Source organism: Haliotis cracherodii, unplaced genomic scaffold, assembly GCF_022045235.1.
Source record: "Haliotis cracherodii isolate W230 unplaced genomic scaffold, xgHalCrac1.p SCAF_1, whole genome shotgun sequence".
Taxonomy (NCBI): domain Eukaryota; kingdom Metazoa; phylum Mollusca; class Gastropoda; order Lepetellida; family Haliotidae; genus Haliotis; species Haliotis cracherodii.
The window spans coordinates 35354148-35376073 of record NW_027266264.1 but is presented as its reverse complement, the minus strand read 5'-3'; the positions used below and the strand labels follow the sequence as shown (position 1 = coordinate 35376073).

The 21926-nt window shown below is 43.0% G+C and overlaps 2 protein-coding genes across 6 annotated transcripts in view; one reads left to right on the top strand and one right to left on the bottom strand.

The window, feature by feature from the left end:
* LOC139476957 (tudor domain-containing protein 7-like) overlaps positions 1-13642 on the top strand; it is a 40380-nt gene extending 26738 nt beyond the window's left edge. For 3 of the 5 annotated variants that reach the window (XM_071259518.1, XM_071259513.1, XM_071259524.1), the window contains 10 exons: positions 221-358; positions 1922-2022; positions 3275-3520; positions 3791-3903; positions 5276-5969; positions 6349-6426; positions 7211-7315; positions 7655-7772; positions 8727-8759; positions 10209-13642. In XM_071259518.1, the coding sequence (XP_071115619.1) occupies positions 221-358; positions 1922-2022; positions 3275-3520; positions 3791-3903; positions 5276-5969; positions 6349-6426; positions 7211-7315; positions 7655-7772; positions 8727-8759; positions 10209-10426 (1844 nt within the window). In that variant the 3' untranslated portion in view covers positions 10427-13642. The remainder of the gene's footprint in view (positions 1-220; positions 359-1921; positions 2023-3274; positions 3521-3790; positions 3904-5275; positions 5970-6348; positions 6427-7210; positions 7316-7654; positions 7773-8726; positions 8760-10208) is intronic. The other 2 variants (XR_011654128.1, XM_071259532.1) reach the window with 2 other exon arrangements.
* Positions 13643-17194: 3552 nt separating this feature from the next.
* Positions 17195-21926, bottom strand: part of LOC139455536 (replication factor C subunit 1-like) — a 41502-nt gene continuing 36770 nt past the window's right edge. Inside the window, exons 22-25 of the mRNA XM_071237090.1 lie at positions 21460-21605; positions 19925-20138; positions 18161-18355; positions 17195-17326 (exon numbers count right to left, since the gene is read on the bottom strand). Of these exons, the coding sequence (XP_071093191.1) occupies positions 17195-17326; positions 18161-18355; positions 19925-20138; positions 21460-21605 (687 nt within the window). The remainder of the gene's footprint in view (positions 17327-18160; positions 18356-19924; positions 20139-21459; positions 21606-21926) is intronic.

The window sequence follows — 21926 nt, the reverse complement described above, 5'->3', positions numbered from 1 at the left end:
CAGTGTGAGGTTGACTGTTGATCCTCCTGTCTGTTCTCAGACGGCCAGTGTGAGGTTGACTGTTGATCCTCCTGTCTGTTCCCAGACGGCCAGTGTGAGGTTGACTGTTGATCTTCCTGTCTGTTCCCAGACGGCCAGTGTGAGGTTGACTGTTGATCCTCTTGTCTGTTCTCAGACGGCCAGTGTGAGGTTGACTGTTGATCCTCTTGTCTGTTCCCAGACGGCCAGTGTGAGGTTGAGCTGACCAAGGAGGACCTGTCCATCAATGACTACCTGATCAAGAAGGGCTTGGTGAGGGGTGAGGTGGTGGACTGGGGGGCGGAGCCAAACGACACCGACTCCATCATAGGAGAGCCAGGTCAGTCTGTAACAAACAAGACAGGATGGCAGGGAGTACAACTTCTTTTATTCATTCAATTCGATGTCTTAGTAAAGTTTCTAGAAACTTTTGATTCATTATTTCTTGTTAAATGTCCCACACAGCAATATTCCAGTTCTATGATGGCTGTGTGTAAGTAGTCAAGTCTGGACCTGTCAATAGAGTTACTATTGTCCATGTTGTCATGAGCTTCGATTCATGCAGTTAGGGTGAAATGACATGCAATGAATCAAGTCATCGAGGCTGACCAGCCGATGCATTTAGTTGCATCTTACCCAAAATCCCCACGGGTGGATCAACATCTTGGCAGGAAATGGTATTATGTAAACGGTTACATGAACATAGAGTAACAGTAAAGCACAAATTGGGTAACAAATCACATCACATTAGTAAGTACCTTTGTAATTATACCTGGTGATCATTCTACCCTATCATGACCTTGTCATTACAGCATTTGTCCCAAGACTTCATCCTTTGCCAAAATTTGTCCTAAGACTTCATCCTTTGCCGGGCGGTCGGGTAGCCTTGTTGTTAGAGCGTTCTCTTGTCACGTCGAACACCCGGGTTAGATTCCTGACATGGGTACACCATTTCTGGTGTCCTCCGCCGTGATATTGCTGGAATATTGCTAAAAGCGGTGTAAAACAATACTCACTCATCCTTTGCCAACATTTGTCCCAAGACTTCATCCTTTGCCAACATTTGCCCTTAGACTTCATCCTTTGCCAACATTTGTCCCAAGACTTCATCCTTTGCCAACATTTGCCCCAAGACTTCATCCTTTGCCAACATTTGCCCCTAGACTTCATCCTTTGCCAACATTTGTCCCAAGACTTCATCCTTTGCCAACATTTGCCCCAAGACTTCATCCTTTGCCAACATTTGAGTCCAGCCATCATTGCTTAAAAGCCCTGTGGAGAGTCCTTGCTGCAAAAATCCCCAGTAACCTGTGCTTGTCATCCTTTGCCAACATTTGCCCCTAGACTTCATCCTTTGCCAACATTTGTCCGAAGACTTCATCCTTTGCCAACATTTGCCCCAAGACTTCATCCTTTGCCAACATTTGCCCTTAGACTTCATCCTTTGCCAACATTTGTCCCAAGACTTCATCCTTTGCCAACATTTGCCCAAGACTTCATCCTTTGCCAACATTTGCCCCTAGACTTCATCCTTTGCCAACATTTGTCCCAAGACTTCATCCTTTGCCAACATTTGCCCCTAGACTTCATCTTTTGCCAACATTTGAGTCCAGCCTTCATTGCTTAAAAGCCCTGTGGAGAGTCCTTGCTGCAAAAATCCCCAGTAACCTGTGCTTGTCATAGGTGACTAAATAAACCTAATGGTCCCACTCAATACCTTGGTACATCGTGCCACATTGAACCCTGACAGTGTGCAACGTTGCTCATGATATCAAATCACTGGTTTGTCTGATCCAGAATCGATTGGTTACAGGCTGCTCCATACAGCTAGACTATCCCTGACGGCAGCAGTGAACAACATGCCAACACGTACTTGCACTACAGCTGTGTATATTTGTTGCAGACACTGTGATACTACCCGATGACAAGGTCCTTGGTGTGTATGTGTGCTTCATCAGTCCGGACCTGGCTGTGACAGTCCGGATAGTGGGCGAGGAGTACTCTGTACGTACTCTGTATTCATCCAGTACTACGTTACGAAGCATGATAGGCTGGTCAGAGTCTCAATGAGGGAGTCAGATTGTCCAGTGACATGTCAATGTGTTTGATCTTCAACATGGTTTTAGTACCAGGGATGGGGATGATGAGGATTCTGGAACTGTATGGTCCCAGTGTCCCACACTTATAGTAAGAAACATCTATGAGTATCCGAGGGATTTATCTAGACCTACTCAGATGCCGATATTCAGCCCAATGTCAGGTCAAATTCCCGAATCTCCATTTCATGTTGCGATTGTCACATTCAAGAACCAAGAACATTCGTGTAGCACTGCATCAGTTTCAAATTGTCATGATTAGTACACATGTACACTTGCAATGTAGTCAGGCCAGGCTTGTTAAATCCTTAATGACAAGTATCAAGATCTCAGATCACCATGTCCACAGGGAAGGAGATGATGTGGCAGTATAACATTGCCTCTTCAGTACTTCCCTTGGCCTATCAAATTGTGAGTCATTTCACAGGGTCCCAGACATGAATATGAACAAAGCATGTGTAAGTCTGTGTGATAACTAAGGATGGGGATTTCCTTGTTTTGTTTGTAACAATAAAGAGTGATTGAGGGAAGAAAAACTGACTTGGACAATAGGGCTTGGATGAGTCCAAATTTACTACCCGGGTACCCACCACCCTATTACCCAACCCTACCCGGGTACCCACCACCCTATTACCCAACCCTACCCGGGTACCCACTGCAGGTCTCAGATGTCCCAAAATGTCCGATTGGGAACATTTTTAGCATATCCCTGGCAAAACATATTTAGATACATGTGTTAAACAATCTGGTCATTCATACACCGAAGTTGAATTAAGTTATATATGTTTATTCAACCATATGAAAAATCAGAAGGAATGAGTGCATTGTCACAAAGAAATGGTGACTTTAGTGACTTGTGGTGTAACCATAGAGTTCAAGATAATTTTTGTCATTAAACAGTATATCATGTGACTAATTAGGGGTCCAGGTAGTCCTGTGGGTTTCCGGGTCCAACTCAGACCCGGGTACCCAAGTTACCCATCCCAGCCCAAATGGACAATCAGAATTTTCACTGTATTTTTAACCAGAATAGAAATGGCAGAGCTACAATCACTTTATATGATTCAATCAGCCTTACCAGTTTCCGTCCATTCGCCATGTGTATGTGAATAAGACTCATTAGTTTGCATCAAGTAGAAAGGTGAATCTTGTTTTCCCAGGACAAGCTGGATGTGTTTGAAGCGCAGTTGGAGGACTGTTTCAAGAAAGCTGCCCCTGACACATTCATAGGACCTGGGGCAGTGTGTATTGCCAGCATGGATGGTCTGTACCAGCGAGTGCTCATCAACTCTGTGACAGACGGCAAGGCTGAGTGCTATTTCACCGACCACGGTGACACCGAGAACATCCTCCTCTCACAACTACGTTCACTACCGCTGGATCTCAATGCCTCGCTACCCTATCAGGTCAGAAGACATCTTGTCGTAATGTGGACCCTGGTGTGTCACATAATGTGTGGGGTATACTTGTGGTAGCCTTATGGTAGCTTTGTGGTACTCTTGTGGTAGCCTTGTGGTAGCCTTGTAGTAGATTTGTGGTAAAAGTAGTCACAAGGATACGATATGCGAAGTCAATATCTGGTGTGTCCAGCCAAGATAATGGGGATATATTCAAGATGCAAAATTGTCACACTCACTGACATTTGTGGTCATCAGTGTTGTGCTGTGTTGTTGCAGGCTGTGCGCTGCTACCTGAACGGGCTGGAGAAAGTGACAGATACGGTGACGGCCCTGGAGAGCCTGCTGGACATGGCCCTTGGCAAGACTTGTGTCGCGGAAATAGTTGACAGGTACGTTCCGGACAATGGAAAGACTTGAGTGGCCGAAATAGTTGACAGGAATGTTTGGGACTAGGGAAAGACTTGCGTCACCGAAGTAGTTGATAGGTATGTTCGGGGCAATCGAAAGACTTGTGTCACAGAAATAGTTGACAGGTACGTTCGGAACGATGGAAAGACTTGAGTCACAGAAATAGTTGACAGGAATGTTCGCGACTAGGGAAAGACTTGCGTCACCGAAGTAGTTGATAGGTATGTTCGGGGCGAGGGAAAAACTTGTGTTGCCGAAATAGTTGGCAGGTACGTTCGTAATGAGGGAAAGATTTATGTCACCAAAATAGTTGGCAGGTATCTTCGTGATGAGGGAAAGATTTATGTCACCAAAATAGTTGGCAGGTACGTTTGGGGCGAGGGAAGGACTTGTGTTGCCGAAATAGTTGACAAGTACGTTCGGAACAAGAGCAAGACTCTGGGTCTCAATCCCCTGCGAATCTGTACGTTCATGATGAGGGAAAGATTTGTGTCGTGGAAATAGTTGACAAGAATGTTCGGGATGAGGGAAAAACTTGTGTCGCTGAAAAGATTGACAGGTATATTCGGGACGAGGGAAAGACTTGTGTCGCCATAATGGTTGACAGGTACGTTCGGGACGATGGAGAGACTTGCGTCACTGAAATAGTTGACAGGTAAGTTCAGAACAAGAGCAAGACTCTGGGTCTCAATCCTCTGCCAATCTGTCTTGTCTGTGAATAGTTGAAAATCTACTCTGGACATGTTGGAACATGGTATTTCATTCAACGTTTTGTTTGAAATCAGGATATCAGGATATCAAACGCTTTGAACAAATTGATTTGACAAATATGTGAAAAGGTTTTGAAACTGAGAAAAGTAGAGTGAGAGTTAAGTTTAATATTTTTTAATTTCTTAATTGGTTCCTGGGGCATGGGTGGTTCAGTCATTTAAGGCACCACAATTCACTGTGCAGAGTTGTGTCCCTTGGGCACGCCAGGAACCAATGATTGTGGGCTCAAATCCGGTACAGCCCGATTATGTTTCTAGATATACAGCCCCATACCCGTGCTCTTGGGCTTTACCAAGTGGTAAATGTTTGAGACCTGCATCATTTTGGGCTTTCGTCCCACATTCAACTGATACGCCGTGATACAACTGGAATACTGTTAAACGCGGCGTTAGAACACAAATCACACTCTCAAATGGTTCCCACTTTTGGGAGAAATCTTGAAATTACAATATGGTGAGAATGATTGCTTTCATTAGCATATATTTGTACACTGAAAAAGACTTAACGTAAGACCAATGAAATACATAATTACCAATTTGTCTATTTGTTAATGTACCTTCTTTGTCTCCTCAATTGCTACAGAGATGAGAGACTGTCTGTGATCCTGTACGACACAAATGACGACACTGATTTGAACATCAACAATGCAGTCAGCAAAGCAATCTTGGCCAAGAATCCACAAAATGGCAACTTGACAGCAGCAGCATCCTTGTCACAGCCCCCTTCCACACACTCCAACTCTGTGTCCCCCAAGAGTGACAGCACCAGTCCTAGAGCCATCACAAACATGGCTGCCTTCAGGGACACGAACACAATACAGGCAAACAGAGACACAAGTTTTAACCGGACATTGAGCACTACCAGTGCAGACTCCTGGGGTACTGAGGAGGAAGCTGAGGCCCTGGCTGCAAGCTATGTGGACTCTCACACCAGCTCCAACTGGGAGAGCAGTGACATTGCCAGCCCTGACGACCTGGCCCCTACAACTCAGGTCAAGCCTGTGGACGCAGCAGTGGTGCAGAGTCTAGGTGGTCTGACGTTAGGGAATAATACGCAGACCAGTAATGGTTCTCCCTCTGCTGTGTTAAACAGTGAACAGTCTCGGAGTACTAATGGGACGTTGAAGTCTGATCCCACTCTTCCATCTAGTCGTGAGGGGTTGAACAAGGGGTTTGTCAGGAGAAAAGTGTCTCAGCCGGAGTTGGTGGATATCCCTGGTATAGGGGAGTTCTTTGATGTGCATGTTTTGTGGGTGTCGGATCCAACTAACTTCTGGGTAAGCTCGTAGATATAGAATCTGCATTCATTCTAATAGTATTATGCAAACTGAGATGTCATTTACTGTAATGTTCTTGACAGGATGTAAGGTAAAGCTAGCCTGAGTAAATATCAGGCCAGGTTATTGCAAAACATTATAGAGATTTGTTTTTGATAATCGATAAGGAATTATATCATGAATCAGTACATCTTGTGTATCGGTCGTCAGGTGTTACTTCGCACTCCATCAAAACATGGGTGAAACATGACAAACCTAAAAGTAACTGATGATAAAATCTCCCGTTGTGTGGTTACTACCGTTTTCCCTGTGGCATATGTCCACCGATCAGAAGCCTTCTGTATGTCAGGCCAGTGTATCCATGTGCTTGTTCTTGCAGTGTACGCCGTACAAGATGGTGTTATGTCTGGAGAATATGATGAAGGATCTCAATAGACACTTTAACACTAACACTAAGGTAAGGACAGTAACATGCCCAATTGCCCAAGTCTAGTAGAGTTCAAGAAGGAATAGTGAAACTTCCTTGTTGAAATGTATGCAATTAGGTAGATAGCAATTGTGCACAATTCATTTTTGGAATTACTATGGAATGATGGGTCTTGTGATGTGCCCCGCTTCTCACTACTGTTATGCTGTGCAGTGCCCCCTTTTGACCACTGTGTAATGCTGTGTGTGTTGTGCAGTGCCCCCTTGTGGCCACTGTGTAAATCTGTGTGTTGTGCAGTGCCCCCTTGTGGCCACTGTGTAATGCTGTGTGTGTTGTGCAGTGCCCCCTTGTGACCACTGTGTAATGCTGTGTGTGTTGTGCAGTGCCCCCTTGTGGCCACTGTGTAATGCTGTGTGTTGTGCAGTGCCCCCTTGTGGCCACTGTGTAATGCTGTGTGTGTTGTGCAGTGCCCCCTTGTGACCACTGTGTAATGCTGTGTGTGTTGTGCAGTGCCCCCTTGTGGCCACTGTGTAATGCTGTGTGTGTTGTGCAGTGCCCCCTTGTGGCCACTGTGTAATGCTGTGTGTGTTGTGCAGTGCCCCCTTGTGACCACTGTGTAATGCTGTGTGTGTTGTGCATTGCCCCCTTGTGGCCACTGTGTAATACTGTGTGTGTTGTGCAGTGCCCCCTTTGGACCACTGTGTAATGCTGTGTGTGTTGTGCATTGCCCCCTTGTGGCCACTGTGTAATACTGTGTGTGTTGTGCAGTGCCCCCTTGTAGCCACTGTGTAATGCTGTGTGTGTTGTGCTGCAGCGTGTTGTGCTGGAGGAGAAGGATTTGACCAGGGGGATGTTGATGGCTGGCAACATGGACGGAGCGTGGTACCGAGTCATCATTAAGAATATTATAGAGCATCAGGTAGGTAATCACTGAGAATGACACACTGTAGGCAGTTTGATGAGATGGTAAAGTGAAAGCAAAACTTCCGAGAGCCGCAGGCAGCTTGAACTATGTACTCCCAGGGCAGCTAGGATGTAACTTTAGCATACACTGAATCACCACTATAATAATTATATTGCAAAATTCATTCTGACAGAGAAGTTGTCGTTTATAATATTTTCTGGGCTAGAGTTACAGGTGTGTTCTGTCCTGTTTCATGTAAATCTCACCTGTAGTATTGCAAATATACCAGCGAGTTGCATATCGGAATGGTGTATATGTTGTTAGTTGTTTGCACCTGGTTAGTGTTGTGTTCAGATGTCGGTGTACTTCCCGGACTACGGACAGTACAACATCCTAGGGTTGGAAGATCTGCAGCCATTACCAGAACAGTTTTATGCATTGCCGCTTTGTGCAGTCAAAGCCAAGCTGCACGGTAAGGTCCCTTCATTCTAGTTTCTCCTTTCATCTCCTTGTAAACATCATATATGCCAGTGGTATGAATGAGAGTGTCATTGTGATGAAAGTGAATGTTTGGGGCCAGTGATTGCCTTGTGGCTACCCCATATTAAAGCCTCTTGACATTGTTGACAGCTACAATCATTTTAATAACTTCTGGTTGACACATTTGGGGACATACGAAGTAAAAAACCATCTTCCACTAGGAAATAGTATTAGGTACCAGGCCCACTAGGAAATAGTATTTGGTACCAGGCTCACTAGGAAATAGTATTTGGTACCAGACTCACTTAGTTTTTTGCATGGTTGTTCTGACGTGATCTTTAATTTGTTTCGCGATAGTGAGAACTAAGATCTGATGTTAATGACATTGAGTTCGATACTATTTCCTAGTGGGCCTGGTACCTAATACTATTTCCTAGTGGGCCTGGTACCTAATACTATTTCCTAGTGGGCCTGGTACCTAATGCTATTTCCTAGTGGGCCTGGTACCTAATACTATTTCCTAGTGGGCCTGGTACCTTATACTATTTCCTAGTGGGCCTGGAAAGCCTCCTCTGTTCAAATGTTTATCCCATTGAAGAGAGAGATGGACGACAAAATCAGTCGTACAGCCCGTAACTGTTGCTCAGGTTACCCCATGGTGAACTTTTGGAGATTCCATGATTGAAAAAACACATTCTGACTGTCACTTTCCTGATTTGGTAAGCATCGCTCTCAAACGTCGGATGAAAGGTCATTGTGACGCGACGCATAATGGGATGCCTCAGATCTTTGTATAGGGATAGCGAGAGCTAAGATCTAATTTTTATGAGATTCTATCAAACTGTGATGCTGGAAGAGAATACAAAGTGCTGTTTCTGTCCTTATATTTGTACTATCTGCCATGTGGAAGCATGTAGATGTGTTATATGCCATTTCCATATTTCAGATATCAGCCAAGACAGTATATCAGCGCATAAAGGTGCCATTTTGTTGACAAGATCAGACAATTGCTACACATAAACAAAGCTTGTTTCTCAGTTAGGATTGTCCTGTTCTTAGCTGACCCACACCAAAATATTATGGGGGATCCAAAGTGGTGTGTTCTCGATGAGTTTCTTGAGGGGATTGCTTGTTGTGTCCTGCAGCCTTTAAGGTTGGCTACCCCAGGCTGGCGGTAGTACTGGACTTGGGACCCCAGTCTTAGCTGTAGTAGGGTTACAACTAGGGACTCTTTGGCTTTCCTTCAAAGTTTCCAACTCTGGGTGTGCATCCTCAATATACCTCAGACATTTCAGCAAATTTCTAACTTTCATTGTAACTCTGTCTCCTTGCATTTATACTCTGTAAATATGGAAGGAAATGAAGGTTGTGGTAGCTTCGTCAGTGTCAACGTTCCTCATCATGCAGGCATTGTGACAGCTACTTCAATGTACCTAGAGTGAGAATATTTCCATTCCCCTCCCTATATGTACAATCAGCCCTGAGAAACAAGTGATGAGTATTTCTGAACTAACAACAGTTATTTAATACTGCATGTATCTCTGCAGGGAGCAGAACCTTTTGTTTTTGTTCTATTTCAGTTTGTATTTATCATTTTCCTTTTACTTACATGGCATTTTAATTGTTAAATCACTGTTTTTTCCCCTTCGTTATAAATTACCAGTTCAGATTTTTCGTTTGAAGTATTGTCTGCCTAAAGGTCATGGTTAGATCGGTGACCGTGTCAAACCAAAGAATGCTAAAAGATGGTATTTGTTGTTACCCTGCCTGGTGCTCAGCAGTAAGGGGATGAACAAGAACTGAATAACTCCATTCACCATGGATCCGTGAAAATCCGGGGTAGAATAGGCTACCCATGCTTGTCATAAAAGGCTACTAACGGGATTGGGTGGTCAGGCTCGCTGACTTGGCTGATACATGTCATCGATACCAATTGTGTGGATCGATGCTCATGATATCAATTACTGGATTGTCTGGTCCAGACTTGATTATTTACAGACCGCCGTCATATAGCTGGAATATTGAGAGTGCGGCGTAAAACATCCAGCCAACCATCATGTGAGTAAGGTATCCATGTCAACTGCATCATGGTAACTCAGTAGACTTGCACTATAAATCCCACATGTTAATCCCAGTTTCTCCTCACCAAGCTTTCCATGGTCATCAGTCTCTTGACTTTTAAAATGTAGTTGGGTCATAAAATTATTTTGCAGTACTATATGATGGGCTAAAATAAACCTGAATCACTCGGGCTTTCCTCCCACATTAGGTATGCCAGGATACAACTTAATTAATGTTCAAAGTGCTTTAAAATCCCAACTCAGTCACTGTGTACTTGTGGCATGTCAGATTGATTGACTCGGAACAACTTTCAAGGTAGGATGTCTAATTGTCTACATGCCTACCACTGTACCCTTTTCCAAACCAGGTATCGACTTCGTGAAGGTCAACAAACCCTGGTCGGAGGCGGCCAAGTACAAGTTCATGGAGCTAGCTCAGGGGCGGGACTTTGTGTGCTTGGTGTGTGACAAGAACAGAAGTTCGGGCATGGTGTCCGTGAAGCTGGTGGACACGTCCGACCAGGAGGATGTCCTCATTGATGAAGTGCTGATTGATATGAACTTTGCCCGGAGCTTGGACTCCTGATGAAACTGTACAATCTGCAAGCATGAGGACAGTTAACAGATGGAATGAGCATAGCATGAAAAGCTTTGAGGTCTGTGTGTGGCAACAGTTTCCACTGCGCGATCTCTGCAATAGAAACTTTCTATTGGTGTGATTGAGAGGTTTGTCAGAAGCAAATGCTCTAGAAATCATTGTAAGTATCTAAATTCCATCCTATGTGTACTTTAATGTTGTAGAAGTATCGCCCATGTGTTAATCTGCATGCAAGATGAGTATGTACCTCTCAATGTTTTAAAAACATGCACTCAGTCATGCTGTATCAAATACATGTACCCAAGAGTAATCCATCACATGTAACGTTGGGACTTGTCATCCATCATTCTGTTGTATTTGTTTTCCCTGTGATGAAGTTGTCGGTCTGCCTGGAGATACACCGGTGTACATACAAGAGAAGTAGGCATCATGACTTCAGTTGGAGGTGAATACGGACTATTACCAGGGAAAATGATATGTGAGGCCTGATATCCAAGATGTTGGGCCAGGTGTTTGTGGTGTTGGGCCAGGTGTTCCAGATCTGAGAGATGAAGGGCCAGTATAAAAAATACAGGGCCAGGTTCCCTGATGTTGGGCCAGATATCTCAAATATCAGGCTGAACCATGTTAAGAACTGTTACAAGAGTTAAATGTTTGGCCTCAGTTGGAGGTGAATACTTGGACTATTATCTGGGATATGATATGTAAGGCCCAATATCCAAGATGTTAGGCCAGGTGTTCGAGGTATTGGGCCAGGTGTTCGAGAGGTGGTGACAGGTGTTTGAGGTGTTGGGCCAGGTTTTTGAGAGGTGGTGCCAGGTGTTCCAGATGATGGGCAGTATAAAAAATACAGAGCCAGATTCAGATGTTGGGCCACATATCTCAAATATTGGGCCCAACCATGTTAAGAACTGTTACAACAGTTTAATCTTTGTGTTTGCCTCCCTCACAGAGTTCTAACACTGGTACCTGTGGAAATAGACCTCCTGTAGGATAAGTGTCATGCTGCCCTGGAAACATGATTTCATCATGTCGGATGATTAATGGACGTCTGTAGAAATCAGATCAGGAGTATTTGGCTGGGATTGTGTGTCTGTGAGGGTGATGTTTAAATGACCTCAATCCAAGTTACATAATCCTTCATTACAACATTATGTAAATATTACAAATCACTTGTAATTGGTAGCGTTGTGTACAACCATTTATATTAGATAGCTGACAAGGAGAACGTTGACATCCATTGTTATAATGAAGATTAAGTGACAAGACACTGTTGTACCTTATTGATAGCATGATTCAAGACTCTTCCTGTAGTTTCCGGTCAGGTTACCTACATTTTGAGTCAGGCTGATTGAGGAAGCTAACGATGTATGGATGGACTCCCTATGCTGCACATCAAGGAGTACGCCATCTCCTAGAGGGAGGACTGTACATAAGTCATCCACTGTGCCAAACACTTCCTGTGATACTAGAGTGAGAATGCCAGAGCTGCAGTCATAGACTTGCAGTGTTGGGAGGATATGGATCATATATGGAGATGGTACTTGGTTCTTGTAGTGGAGAGTGTCAATAGAGTCCCTTCTACAAATGATTAAACGTGAGCCAGTTGGAAGGGTGTAGATTTGTTAAGGAAGCACCTCATGCTCTCTTATGTCAAATGCTTTGAATTCATAAAAAAGGGACTCATGTGCTAAATGTTAATACAGATTTAAAATTGGCACATTCTTCAACGTTCACAAAAAAAAGATGATATTCATTTTTTCAGCTGAACAAATGAACCGGATTTTATGTGAAGGAAGTCCTTTGTTTCATGTGAAAGACTTGCCATTGTGGGCAAGGTTTTACTCTCATTCATTTCTTTTACATATTTCATCATTCCGTGAAACATCTTCATTCCATTTACTCAATCAATGAGTTTTTTCTTACTTAGAAAAAAAATGAAAAAAATATTGTTTTGAAATTCCTAGGGGACTCACAAGTTAAGTGGATTGCTTAGAGAAACTCACAGGATGGAAGCAAATATTGACTGTCACTAAATAAGGCGCTATGTGATATCTATTAAAAAAAACGGCAAACTGTCTTAACTGGAATGGAGGGACACAGGGAAAGTTCAGAAATGACTCTTTAGGGAGATATATGCAGAATGAGAGAAAATAATAATGGTGTAGGTTAGTGGAACACGGTGCTGAATATGTTGAAAACTGAACAGCACCCTAATGCATCTTTCTCTACCTACCATTGTTGGTTAATTAAAATGTAAACATTTGAAGTATCCTTTTGACATTTTACATATGAAATGGAATTTAGTTTCAGGTGTACAATTTGTACCCAGGTTGAAGTGCAAATATGTTCAGAAAGAATGTGTCCTGTAAAGTCTTGTGTTAGCATCAGGAATTATTCAAGATGGGTTGTTATTTCAGTTTATCAATCAAATCATTTTGTTATTAATGACACAAAGTTAATGTTTCTTTAATTATAGTTTCCAACTGTACTTATTCACAAATCCAAGTGCCACCAATATTCATGATAGTGCTATTTGTCTCTGCAAGTATTATATTTCTGGGCAAGCTATATCCGGATTCTTGTCAGTCTGTAGTGGTCTGTTCTCACAATAAACACCTAGACAGATTGATCTTTCATGACATTGTTGTGATTGATGATTACATTACTGCATTACTGTTCTTTGGTGTACTGGCGCATAATGAAACAATCAGTCACACTCAATGTTTAAACTTAAGCATAATTGTAAGGGTTACCACATGCTGATTTTGTGAATATTTAGTGGTCCTGCAAGTATTATTGCAGCTGACCCTAATGCCTCTCCTAATCTCCAACACTGATACTAAACTACAACCACATACTGGTATTTCAAGACCGGGCATTATACTTTTGTGATGATCACTGCTGGAACTGAAGAATTGCCTCGGGCGACTCCACTTTGATAAAGAGATCTATGATTATCTAGTCTACGAGGACAAAATACTCATGTCGTAGTTTCTTTTCTGTGATGTTTCTAAGATTAGTAAAATATTCCTGCACGAAGAAGTTTCCGACCAATATTGCCTTACAATGTAATGTCTGTCATTACCAGTTGCTGTTGTGTTGAATGCCCAGTGTCAGTAACCTGCTTTATCTTACTATGATGTAAGGCAATGTAAGCACTGTCCTGTAAGTTGGTGCTGCCAAATAAAATATTTCATTCCATCTGTCAAGTTCTGTCTTTTCTAACTCCCTTGGATATTTCCAAAACAGTTGTTTGCAGGTTTCAAAAATACTGATATGGATACAAATACAAGGATAAATGTAGGAAATAAAAACACATTTATCTACTGGCCAGTAGGCTCAGCTGGTGTTGAAAAGACCTATCCCTCAAAAATGCTCTACTGGACAACAGTGTCTATTAAAAAGATCAAGTGTCTTGAAATGCCACATATAGATATCTACAAACTACTACACACAACATAACATCTTGTGCTTAAACCATTATTCGATATGCTGTTAAAGACACAACTGTAGGATTCCTTTGCCTATTTCTAACAATGTGTGTCCCGATTTTCTTTTTAAGACTGATTTACATAACAGTCAAACGTAATTCCTAAACATGAACGGTTACGAAACATACTAACTTCAACCACATTGTATTTATTTTGTTGTTGATTAACACTGCACTCGGCAATATTCCTGCTACAGGACGGCGGTCTGTAAATTATCTAGCCTGGACCACACAATCCAACGATTGACATGAGCATCAATCCACACAATTGGGAAACAATGACATGCACCAACCAAGTCATCCTGCCCACATGATCCCATTTGTCGCCTCTTTCGACAAGCATAGGTTGCTGAAGATCTATTCTACCCTGGATCTTCACCACATTGCAACCTGCATTTCTTAATAACATGCCTACAAGCTGTTTATAATTAATCTTAAGTAAGATTATGTCTCAAGAAATTCTTGATTATGTTTCTTGGTTTGTCGGCACCTTACACAAGCATGAAAGTAGAAAATAAAATTCTCTGTTTTTTAAACTACAAGTACATATTTCATATACTACACCATTGGTGAACATAATATCACAAACATACCCTTTTCCGAGCTGCACATGCATGCTTGTGTTGAGCACGCTTGTACCGAGGGTTGGTTTGCTAAACATGCAGTATGCACATAGCCTCTTTTTGGCATACGTTATGTTGGCAGACAGCTAAAATTTGGTTTTAGGCATCAATTCAGCTTTATTTTGACCAACCAGTGAAATGCTCAAGCGTCCAGTGCCTCTAAACCAAAGATGGCAAATTATTGGTGTGCACCAGACTGGTATGTAATGTCGTGCTAATGGAGCACAACTGAACATTAATCACACAGTCATCAGCAGGCTAATATGTAGGTGTAGCTTCTGGTGAAGTGAAGGATGCACCGAGCTCTGGACGTCCCAGAAAAAACAATGACAGGGAAGATCGTGCTCTCGTACGCCAAGTCAGACAAAGCCCAAAGTCTACTTGTACACAGCTGCGACATGGATGGCATCCATACAACAAAGTGTCCATTAGCACCATCAGACGACTCCTAAATTCTGCAGGATTGAGAGCAAGACGACCAATCAGACGTCCACTCCTCACAAATCAGCACCGCCATGCCCGTTTAGCCTGGTGCCAAGCACGTGCTCGCTGAAACCTGAGAACATGGAGAAGGATCCACTGGTCCAATGAAAGCAGATTTTTTCTGCATCATACAGACTAGAGGGCACGAATTTGGAGGCAGAGAGGCACAGCATATGATCAGAGGAACATTCAAGCTGATGTTCCATTTGGGGGTGGATCCATCATGGTGTGGGGGTGTTGTTCCTACGATTCCCGGAACACTGAATGGACAGAGGTACCAGAACTTGATCCTGGACGGTGCTGTTGTGCCTCATTTCGATAACCATGCTCTCGCCACACGTCCAGTCTTCATGGACGATAATGCCAGACCACATCGTGCTCGAGCTGTTGTTCAGCATCTCCAACACAACGCCATTGAGGCACTACCCTGGCCTGCCAGAAATCCAGACATTAATCCTATTGCGCATTTGTGGGACATTTTGGGACTTAGGGTGAGAGCAAGGGATCCTCCAGTTCAGAACCTTCAGGAATTGACCCATGCATTGCATGATGAGTGGCAGCAGATCCCCCAACAGAGATTCAGACATCTGGTGATCAGCATGAGAACATGTTATCCAAGTGCGAGGCGGTTACACCAGATACTGAGTTAGCCAGTCATTATGGACCTTACTAGTGTGTTCGACATTAATGAAATGTGAACTGTGTTGTGTGTCTGTTGTAACGACTCCAACAGCCATACTTATTTCACGGTGATTTTAGTGAACTTTAGTTTGCTACAATTAAACCCTCAATTAGTGCTCAAATTCGGTCTTTGTGTTGTCAATTTTCTGACGGAACGCTCACATGAGGCCATATCAACAGTTTATGAGGTTGAAGATCCAGTTTTACTTAGTGAAAAAAGGGGGTGGTGCGATATTTATGACGCGGTGTGTATATATATACTGTGTAGGACCTATGGTTAGTCACGTGATATATTGTTTAATGACAAAAAGTATCTAAAACTCTGTTTAAACAACAAGTCACTAATGTTCGCAGTTCTTCCTGACTACTACGACCATTCCTTCTGACTTATATATGTTTGAATAAAAATAAAACTTTAGTGTATACACCAGATCGTTTCATACATGTATCTGTCAGATACTATCTGAACACATTTTACCAGAGCTACAGTCAGATTTTAAGTTTGTACCTTCCTCTTGAGACCTACATCAGGTCCCTGGGTAGGGTCGGGTAATGGGGGGGGGGGGGGGGGGTACCCGGGTAGTAAATTTGGACTCGTCCCAGCCCTTGTCTGCTGTCATCTTATCAGGACATGTGATTAAATGGCAGTCTCTCATTGGCCAAGAGCCTCTAGCTGTGCCTAAGCTACTCTTGGTACATTTGCAAAAGTAACAATTTCGGAATGAACAAACAGCAACTAAAACCAGCGACCATATACATATGGTCTCTGCTGAAACACTCAGCCAACCTGTAGAAAAACAAAACACCTATCAGGACGTACAAAGTTGGTTTTATTTTTGTGTGTACATATTTACAATTCTGGCTTATGCTAAGCCCTTACAACTCTCCTGATAACAGGTGTTATCACATGTGACATTCCAGAGAATTCCTGCAAGTGGCTCCTACAACACATTACAGACTTTCTAGCATCCAAGTCAGAAACACTCCTACACAAATATGATCAATTGTCATAGCACTCGATCACATCGATACAGCACTCCAAATATGCAAATCGTTTTTTGACAATCTTAATCATGATCTGTTCAAGCACATGAGAAAATAGAATACTTTCACCTTGCACAGCAGGTGTACAGGCCTGATACAATCACAGATGAGTCCACCGCAAACATGCTCACATCTTGTACAGTCCTAACCAACCGCCGGCAAGCATGGTACTACATGATTCACTTGCAATTATACACATCACACAGCAGCCAAGCAACAATATGGTGTGACATGATGGCTTACCCTTACTGACTGTCGGTATTTATGCTTAGCTCCATAGAATGCCCAACACCATCAGTGAATTGACATATTCAAGGCCATGACTGGATTATCAATGATTCATAAGCTTTCACATATTTTGAAGCAAATGTAGGAATGTCCCCACATCGGATGTGGGCGGGTCTCCTCGTCTCCCCTGACCACCTTCCCCGCTCAGCTCTTGCCCTTCCCCTTGCCTCTTCCCTTCCCCCCAGCGCCAGCCTTCCCCCCAGCGCCAGCCTTCCCCTTCCCCTTCCCTGCTGCATCTCCTCCCTTCTTCCCTGCTGCCTTGCTGGCCGGCCCTTTCTGTGAACAGAAACCATGCTGTGTTAATGTCAGCTAAATCCACTTTGTGAGCGGGTTGTATCAAGCCACAGTCAGCTATATTCCAGCTCTATCACAGTGGTCATTAAACAGTCTAGCCAGGCTAACCAGTAGCTGATACCATGGTCAACATCTGAGGTCACTGTAAATAACACACTGACCACCTGATCCCTCGCAAAGTGGGTTCTTACAAGTAAAAAGTACTGGAAGACATGAATAACAATGTCTTTATTGTTTGTAACGATGTTTCAGTATCGATTTGTTTGTTGTTGAAAGCTGCACTCAGCAATATTCCAGCTATATGACGGCAATCAGAAAATAAATCGAGTCTGGACCAGACAATCCAGTGATTGATATCATGAGTATCAATCTATGCAATTGGAATATGATGACATGCTTCAACCAAGTCAGTGAGCCTGACTGCCTACTCCTGTTAGTCGCATCTTACGGCAAGCATAGTCGACTTTTACGGCAAGCATGGGTTGCTGAAGACCAATGAAGAGCTGACTGTAGCCAGACAAACTAATCATAGGTCAGGATGTCGCTATTCAAGACGAACATAGACTAAAACATTGGCCATGGGCCTGTTGACAGTCTGAACTTGGATTTTTGCCATGGGCCTGTTGACAGTCTGAACTTGGATTTTTGCATATTGACTCTGAGTGTATATTGCATCCATTCTAAATGTGTATGGTACGACCTTCAGATTAACAAGGAACACAGGGCAACAGATATTAAACACTCAAAGCACTTTTTCCACATGTTCTGTGTAAGCTTGACAAAGATCTAACCTCACTTATCCACACTCGCCCTCACCTTGATCATGGTGTCTGCCTCCAGGTCGTCATCATCATCGGAGCTGACTGCCATCGCTGCCCTGTCCTCACCACCCATGAGGTCATCGTCCTCCTCAATAGGGGCCCTCCCCCGCCTCTTCTTGGACATGACCCCTGTGGCGTAGGGCGTCACGTGGGACTCCTTGTTGTACGTCCTGGTGAAGGCTGCCTTGGTCTACAACACATGTCAACAGTTAGTCTACAACACAGGTCATCAGTTGGTCTACAACCAGAGCTCCAGATAAGCTTTTGGTGTTGTTGGTATTTTACCCATGCATTTTAAAATCATTGGGTATCAGTAATTCAATCTGGGTATTCAAATTTCTGTTACCCACTAGTTTTTACACAAGTGGGTATTTTAAATATTTAAAAACACTATTCATCTAGTCCCTGCAAACTGGTGTTGTGTTGGTTCGAGAGCTTTATAGGACTCAAAATACCACGATACTTCCACAAGAAAGTGTGATGGCAAATGATCATGATGTAACTGTCATTGTGAATTTGGCAAGGTTGACGGAATGCCCGTTTATAATTTCAAAATAAGTTGCTGATATGCTAATCGAATATGCATGGTTACTTCACAATATTTTGATGATACGCCCAAGTTTTATTGTTTTAGCGTATCTGTAATTTTCGTTGCGTATTTGATACCCTTGGATTTTATTTTACTTCGTATTTCTGCATTTCTGATGCGTATTTTACGCTGCTACGCAGCTTATCTGGAGCTCTGACAACACATGTCAACAGTTGGTCTACAACACAGGTCGACAGTTTGTCTACAACACATGTCAACAGTTGGTCTCGACAGTTGGTCTCGACAGTTGGTCTACAACACAGGTCAACAGTTGGTCTACAACACTAGTCAACAGTTGGTCTACAACACTAGTCAACAGTTGGTCTACAACACAGGTCATTAGTTGACCGTGTAAGCTGATATTAATGGTCACATGACCATGTAAGCTGATATAATGGTCACATGACAGTGTAAGCTGATATAATGGTCACATCACCATGTAAGCTGATATTAATGGTCACATGACTGTGTAAGCTGATATAAGGACCACATGACCGTGTAAGCTGATATTAATGGCAAAATGCTTCTTTCCAAATGGATCTTTTTTCCTTGTGTCAGGCAATGGACATTGTGAGTTAACAGGAGTGGTGTAAGGTTTAGAACTAACCCATTCAAGGTTTGAGTCAATCCTTGATGGCTGACTAATATTACTTGTTCACACAGCAGCTGTGTCACACACTTGCATTGCTTGTCATACATACAAGTAAAGTATACTGACAAAAAGAGACAGAAAAATCGAACAATAGTTATCATTGTTAATAATTCTAAGAATACTACCTCTATTACATCTTTGCCATAAATCCTGTATTTTGGCTTCAGTCACACTAACTAAATTTTCAGATTTTCAACAGACGTCCTCTTCACTGTCAATTAGTTGTTCCAGGATAGCACTAAAGCAACCCAAGCTATGACGTGCGTAATGGCAGGAAACCTCACTTCTTTCCTGTGTGTGCTAGAGTCAACACCTATTATCATAGTTGTAATGATCTAGCACTTGGTTGAAGTCACATTTAATCTAAGATTGTTCTATAGTTTTCTTAAAACAGGTCGCAAGACAAGATAGATAAAGTCTCGCCATTTGTGATTTAACGTGATTAAATTTACTAGCCAATGCAAACACACAACACACGTCGAGGTTACCACCATCTTCTCTGTCACAATGACACTGACCTTGGAATCCAGTTGACTGAGGGGATCGGAACTGTTTGGCCACTTTGTTACTTCCAGTATGTTGTCAAAGTCTTCCTTGATGATGTCGTAGTTGTCCATGAAGTCGATGACCTCCCTGACCCCGTCCCCGCCTTGCTGCACCAGGGGGTGGGTCATCACGTGTCGGATCACAGGCAGGTAGTCCATGTTCAGACCCTTCAGGTCGCCCGAGATTCTGGGACAGACAATGTGAGAACTTGAACACACCACAGCCATAGATCAAGAAAACACACTATGTGACTATTAGTAAAGGACAGAGAGAGGATTTGAAGGTATCTGAACAGAGACTCTTTGTATCATGGTGTGACATTAGAAATAAATCATTCCATTATAATCGACACCAACCAAACAGCCCTGTCCTGCCGTATTGTCCTGAGTATCATCTACAGTCGATAGAGTTGCGGGGCGATCAGGTAGCTAGTGGTTAAAGTGTAAGCTCGTCACACCAAAGACCCACTTTTAATTCGCGACATGGGTACAATGTGTGAAGCCCATTACTTGTGTCCCCTGCCGTGATATTGCTGGAATATTGCTAAGAGCAGCGTAAAACCATACTGACTCCTTACTGAACCACAATGTACACAGTCCTACCAAACATATAAGCTTCATGTGAATCACATTGCTTGACATATACTGTACACAGATGCCTTGAATGGAGAAGAAATAATTCCCCAATGACTTGCCAACTGTCTCACATGTTTGAAGACATTTTGATTAAAATCTAATAATCAATTTATTGTAAAGAAATTTTGGATAAATTACTACCTGATTGTAGCCATAGAGCTCTGAGGTGAGGTGAGGTGAGGTGAGGTGAGGTGAGGTGAGGTGATTGATTGATTGATTGTTGTGTGACGCCGCAATCAGCAATATTCCAGTAATATGATGGCGGTCTGTAAATAATCAAGTCTGGACCAGACAATCCAGTGATTGACATCATGAGCATCGATCCACGCAATTGGGATACGACAACATGCTTAATCCAAGTAAGCGAGCATTCTGTTAGTCGCCTCTTACGACAAGCATAGTCGCCTTTTACGGCAAGCAAGGGTTGCTGAAGACATATTCTACCCGGGATCTTCACGGGTCGAGGTGAGGTGAGGTGAGGTGAGGTGAGGTGAGGTGAGGTGAGGCGAGGCGAGGTGAGACATATCAGCGTTCAACATTATTGCACTTATGTTGCGATGTGCATTCACGTACGTGGCTGCTTGTACTAGTTCGGACTAATACTGGTTTAATACTGCTAGCCCACTGAGATACCATGTCTCAGGTTAACATGGACACCCAACACACAGTATACAGACTCACAGCCAACCAGTCCTTGTTTTATCCCCTTAATGGTGAGCGCTAGGTAGGGTAAAAACAAGTACCATCTTCTAAATCTTTTGGTATGACGCGACGGGATCGAACCATGACCTTCCACTCTCCGGACAGATGCTCTATCCACTAGATCACGAGGGGGGTCAAGTCATTATTGTAGTTTGATGTAGAAGACCTACTGGAGTCTCATGTGTGTGCGGAGCTCCTGCATGATGCGGTCAGTCTTGTTCCGGCTGGAGTTCTTGCCCAGCCACTGGGGGAACTGCACCATCTGGGGGAAGCTGCCCCGCATCACCTCCCCGGGGATCACACTGGAGAAGATGGCCTGCAACAAACATCCAAATTGTAGAACTTGAAAACATTGTAGCACCATTAGATATGGAGAAAATCACAACAACATAGAGAAAATCACAAGGAAACAGGTGATTGTGAGGTTTCATGTAAGTTTTTGAGTGACATTATTTTCATACTCTATCAAGGACTGCTTCTGGGAAAAAGGCTTACAAATATGCTTCAAAAGGATTTTTTTTCGATGATTGCCCTTTTGATCAAAATGTAAATTCACAGCCTTCCACAGATATTACATGTACATATATATGCTCTCTGCCTCATGGCATTCATTCACCTGATGAAAGAGTAAGCATAG